This window comes from Xyrauchen texanus, chromosome 18 (assembly GCF_025860055.1).
Source record: "Xyrauchen texanus isolate HMW12.3.18 chromosome 18, RBS_HiC_50CHRs, whole genome shotgun sequence".
In the NCBI taxonomy this organism is placed as follows: domain Eukaryota; kingdom Metazoa; phylum Chordata; class Actinopteri; order Cypriniformes; family Catostomidae; genus Xyrauchen; species Xyrauchen texanus.
Window position 1 is genome coordinate 6,596,314 of NC_068293.1, and position 6,000 is coordinate 6,602,313.

Genomic DNA, 6,000 nt, shown 5'->3' on the forward strand with positions numbered 1-6,000 from the left:
CATTAGTCTCTTATTCACGTTTATTTCAATGTTCTGTCAACATTCTAATAAGGTCTTGCTTTGAAAATAAAATAAACAAATGCTAAACTAGAGGGGAAACAAATATAATATATTTTTTTAATGATTTCTAAAAACCTTTTTGCCATCAATAGTTTATGTAAACGTTAATAACATTGATTTATTCCTTCAAATTAATTCACAAATATTCCATGTAGTCTCAATAAATAAGAGCTCAAAAACATCACCAAAATCTGATATATGGCCAATATATGGTTCATCATATATTTGAGCATACATATTCAAATTCCATTAGTTTTTGGGGGAACATACAGTATGTTAAATATTTATATTTATAAAGTATTTATAAATATATGTTCCATATATGAAGAAGTCATTTTTTATTTCAGTGAAAACCATATATAAATATATACCATATTTCATAAGTGTTTTAAATATATTAACATATATCTTATTTACTTGTATGGGGCTAGCATGATGTTATAAACTAATTAGAAATGCTGTTATAAACAGTTTTGGAATGTAGCATGTTACACTAAAGCATATGTCATCTATACACTTTATAAACATTATGAGCTGAAGTTGGGAATTTATTGTAACTGTAAATAAGGGTTAGTAGTTAGGTATATTATAATCTATGTATTTGTTGGAAAGCGCATCAAGGAAGAGATATGATTTCCCTATATATATTGATATAAATATGTATAATCTTTATATATTGAATTACTGTTATATGAGTGGCTTTCTCGGCAAATATGTGAAATCCAAAATAAATCAAAACTGTGTTATATTTTTATTATCTTCACTCACAACATAATAGTTTTGATGACTTTACTATTATTCTAAAATGTGAAGAAAAATATATATAATAAAGAATGAGTGTTTCAAAACTTTTGACCAGTAGTGTGTGTGTGTATATATATATATATATATATATATATATATATATATATATACATACAATTTATTTTTAAGATTTATATATTTTAATTACATAAAATGATATAAATTTGAATTGAGAAACCTTTAACTTAATTACTCAATACTATTTAATTGAGTTATGTTATGAAATTGAAACGCATACATCTTAAAAACAGGCTAATATATATATATATATATTAATTTTTTTTGTGTAGAAACATGTTTACATGGCAAAATACCCAATATATGCTGTCAAGTGAACAGACATTCACCTGTGAACACCTGTATCTCCACACACTTTGACGATCTCCTGTTATCTTTTGGCTTTAACCATATCATTACATAATGGTCATAGTCCATCTATAACAACTAGTTAACCATAATCACAGCAGAATGAGACGGTCATTAAATTCACATCTGTGTAAGCGCATTTCAGCACTATAAGACGATTATGCATCATGTTATTATCACTATGAACTCAACTTTACTTACATAGGTTGCAGTGTATTGCAAATACACTTTCAGTTTGGAAATGTACAAAGTGAGCTGGCAGTGCTGAAACTGTACCTGCATTGAGATGCGCAAATGTGAAGAGTAAAAGCGTTGCTTCTGAACACCTGAGATGATGCATGACCTCCGTCACTCTCCACACACCATCACGTCCACCTTTACAAACAAAATCATCACAACTCTATTCTGCTGTATGTCCACAGCCACTCAAGCATCCAAGCATTGCTCCACTCTAAATAAACCCCACGGCTACTGAATACGCAGAGAGAGACTCACTCCGCCCCTTCATGGCTCAATGTAAGAGGATTACTGAGACAAAGAGGGAGAGAGAGAGACGGAGAAAGAGACGGAGCGAGAGAGTGAACAAGAAAGGGAGGGTGCACCAGTGAAGCCAAACAGCACGACCAGGAAACTCCATAAACCCTCATGCGTAGAAAGTAAACACATCCAGGATTCTGTGATGCACGCATGTTTACGCGCTGAATGTATTATTTCTTTATCTTATATGTTTGTCAAATATTTATTAGGAAGGTTTCTAAGCTCAGAACCTGCAGTGATCGGATTTTTGTCACGTTTATGGCTTTTAAGTGATGCAATAACAATAACAAAATGAAATCTAGACTTGTCTAGACTCTGCCAAATGCATAAATGTAAATCTAGACTTGTATGGGATGTCCTTAATTTCACTGTATAAAAAAAGACCAAAAAAGTTGCATGAAGAATATGGAGCATTTTTAGGACCATTAAGATTTGGTTGCATTGTGGAATTACTTTCATGTAATAAGCACATGGATAAAAATTGTCTACTGCATATTCTGTATATTTCTTTAAATCATTATCGAGTGAATAAAACAGCTTCTTTTACTGATCTCATGTGTACTTTACTTATTAATGACTACATGCCTCATTCTATAACACATTGTAGTGTCACATTGGTGACAATGTTTTACATGTAGTCTGATGACAGGCAAGGCTCTTCTAAACGCCGGCCCCAGCGGTGCGGGCCATGTCTGAACATTGGTAAACAGTATACTTTTGCTCAGCTGTTTCAACCTTCTTTCTGGCAATAAGTGAAGAACGAAGAACATTGCCATGACTGCATCAGATACTTTTTCTCCTGCCATTTCTACTTCTGGCTTGGAGTCTTTGGCAGCTCACAGAGCTGAATGGTAAAGAGCTCAACACCTACTAATAAACCATCTAGCACGACCAGCAGTCCAATTTTCACAATTTTAACTTTTGAACCACATGGCCTGGAAATATTATTTTTTTTCAGAGTGACTATTTGAACTAGGTGTAAGTAACACCTGTCATACAGAACAGCTATTTGCACTCCAAATTTCTGGTGGAAACGCCTTAGTATTGCTGCAGTGGCGTGGGGTATTACGATGGTGTGACTGTTTCTTTCGTACGGATGACCCGGGTTCAATTCCACATTTTGTCTCACTTTTTCCAATCCTGTTTCCTGTCACCCCTATTAATATTTACTTCAATACTACTTATAATAATAATAAATAAAAATGAATATAAATGTTGATTTCTTTGCAGTGTTTTGATCACAGTGAATGTCGAGAAGTTGAGAGAAAGGTTTGACCTGGATAAAATTAGTCATGTTTTTACTATAGTCATTTTGTGTTTTTATTGGTAAGAAGCCATAGTTTTAACGCATTCAACCATGATGTTATATGGTTTTAATATAGTAAACATATTTAATTGAGTTGTTACGATGATTTTACTAGAAAATACCATGGTGATACTATGGTTACTGTAGTAAAACCAGGTTTATTGATTGTAAGGTAAGGTTAGGGTCAGGTTTAGAGGTAGCAGTTGGTGTAGGGTATCTGTGGGACGCTACATAAACACAATAAACATGATTTTATATATATATATATATATATATATATATATATATATATATATATATATATATATTATAAGTATAAACCCTATACATTTTATGTCAAATCTAGAGTTGATGTAAACTTGCAGCAAATTCACCACTCATTATTTTCACATGCAAATGAGCTTTGCAGCAAAACCTTCATTGTTACCAAAGGTTTGCTGCAGGTTCAACACTACCTGTGAAGAGCTGCAAACTTCTGACAAAAATTTGTGGTGAATGGACTCAAATCTTATGTCACAGAAGGTCTAGACATGATTTTCAGGTATTTTTAAGGGAATGGATATGCAATCCAAACTTCATATGTGCAGGGTTGGGGAGTAACAGAATACATGGGGATTACGTATTTACGTAGGATTACATATTTAAAATACAAAATGTTAGTAACTGTATTCCACTACAGTTACAATTTAAATCATTGGTAATTAGAATACAGTTACATTCAAAAAAGTATTTTGATTACTGATGAGATTACTTTGCATTTTACACTCATTTGTTCCATTTAATATTTAGTCCTTTCAGATGGAAAACATTTATACATATAAATGATGCGATCCAAAGTGCATTTGAACAGCGGTGAAACACTTTCTTATGATGTGTTACATTCATACGAGCAGACAGAGAAGTGAGTTTGAAGTTAGTTTAAAGTAAGTTTAAAGTAAGTTTGGAGCAGAAGAAATAGAAATAAACCTTGTATAAGTTGTCAGCTTTACGCTAAGCTAAAATGCTATTTCTAGCCATTTTACATGCACATGTTACCAGACACCATCATATTTATGCACATACGTGCAACTTTGCCCTTTAGAAGTGAAGTGTCCTATCAATATTATATATTTCTACAGGTTCACTTGGCACGTCATTTTAATCCCCTCATTTCATGCTCCATATTCTAACCAGTTCGATTTACAGTTTGGTAGGATATCTGACATTTACAGGCACAAAGTAATTCATGGCATTATTTATAAGGGCTCAAAGGAGTGCATTGAGCTTACACAATACTAGGATACTCTGCATATTTCTGTTTCAGTGATTAAGAGTTCATTGTGAAACAGCTACAAGGACAGACAAATGCAACCAGACAGACCCAGCAGAGTTCAATTCTCCAATTATCCATTAGTATATTTACAAGACATGAGTCTCTGGTGAACCATATAGGAATGCTCTCAATGTCCAATGGATGACCTGAATGTTAATTATCATACAGATCTATTGAACTTTCCACGAATATGGTACACTTTGGTGGAACTCGAGGATAATATCCTGAACCCATAGTGAGGACGTGCATTTCATTTGCATTAAATGTTTAAAATTTTAAAAACATGTTCGTAATTTATGTCTTTATAATATATATTGTGCCGTCTTTGCCTTTTTATCACAATTTTAATAAGCAACTTTACGGATCTTAAGGAATTTTTTTTTCGCTAAATATTGATAATATGAATATTGCAGTGCACTGAATGTCTTTGTATCAAAGTGCCTTTATATACTAAAAACGTGGTGGTGTCTCTGCAAAATGATGTAATTGTTATTGCTGTGCTATCATTTACAGTCATTATCAGCTGTGCTTTCATTTTGTTTTGAAGTATCTAATATTGGGTCTGTCTGAAGATGGGTTTTGTTGGTTGTGAAGATGTGGATTTACCCGTCTCTTCAGCCTATTGATGAGTTGAATACATTAACTAGCAATTGTTAGAATCAAAAGGTAATCAAAACGACTCCACATGCCAAAGTGTCCTGGGTCAAGACACTAAACCCCAAGTTGCTCCCAATGGCAGGCTAGCGCCTTGCATGGCAGCTCTGCCGCCATTGGTGTATGAGTATGAGTTTGTGTGTGTGAGAATGGGTGATTGGGACACAGTGTAAAGTGCTTTGGTAACCTCTAAAGTTAAAAAAAAGTGCTATATAAGTGCAGACCATTTACTATTTATAATTATGAATGTTACAGGTCATTTGTGCATTTGACCTCTGAGGAGTGACTGAGGGGCTGACCCATGTCAGGAATGCTTTTCCATTCATTCCAGCTCCCAGAGAACAGATATACATGTTGTAACTATTTCGTTTATCACGTATTCAGTTTAGGTAAGAGTTTTATTGTGTTTAAGTTTTCGGTCATTAATTCCTGACACAAATACATTTTAAGTATTCATCACTAAAAGTATATTTCTGCCTAACTTAGCATTGTTGCATTTGGACATATTGTTCTATTGTCATGTTTGTTCAAAGCTGAATAAGGCCTGTGTCCCAGTGAGTGTGTCCCAAACTTGAGAGGAGTGTTGTGTTCTGCCTAATGATGTCATTGCAGGGATTGTTTGTAGTTTTGAGAATCATGTGACTAATTCAGAGGAACTGGAAGCCAATATATCTAAAGAGAAGACTCACCTCTGACCCATTTCTGCTTGCCAACTCAAGTGTCTTAAAAATAGAATTTTTGAATGATTGCGTTCACGTAGTTAAACAGAACATCATGCAAGATTTCTAGAATTGTCTGTCCTGTTCACCTATCAGATCTCTGCACTTGCAAGAGATGATGTCAATTTATTAGAATATGCCTATAATAACTGTTGTTTCTGTAATCCAATTTAGTTTGAGGTTAGATCCTCAACTCATTTTCTCTTTCTGTCTTTTGCCTTTGGAAATGTGGAGAACTTTGT

The 6,000-nt window shown here is 33.7% G+C and overlaps 1 protein-coding gene across 2 annotated transcripts in view; it reads right to left on the reverse strand.

Annotated features, from left to right (window-relative positions):
- The window catches only part of LOC127658514 (TGF-beta receptor type-1), a 56,586-nt gene extending 54,867 nt beyond the window's left edge, over positions 1–1,719 (reverse strand). For both annotated transcript variants that reach the window (XM_052147824.1, XM_052147823.1), the window contains exon 1: positions 1,507–1,719. In XM_052147824.1, the coding sequence (XP_052003784.1) occupies positions 1,507–1,570 (64 nt within the window). In that variant the 5' untranslated portion in view covers positions 1,571–1,719. The remainder of the gene's footprint in view (positions 1–1,506) is intronic.
- Between the last annotated feature and the right edge of the window lie 4,281 nt (positions 1,720–6,000).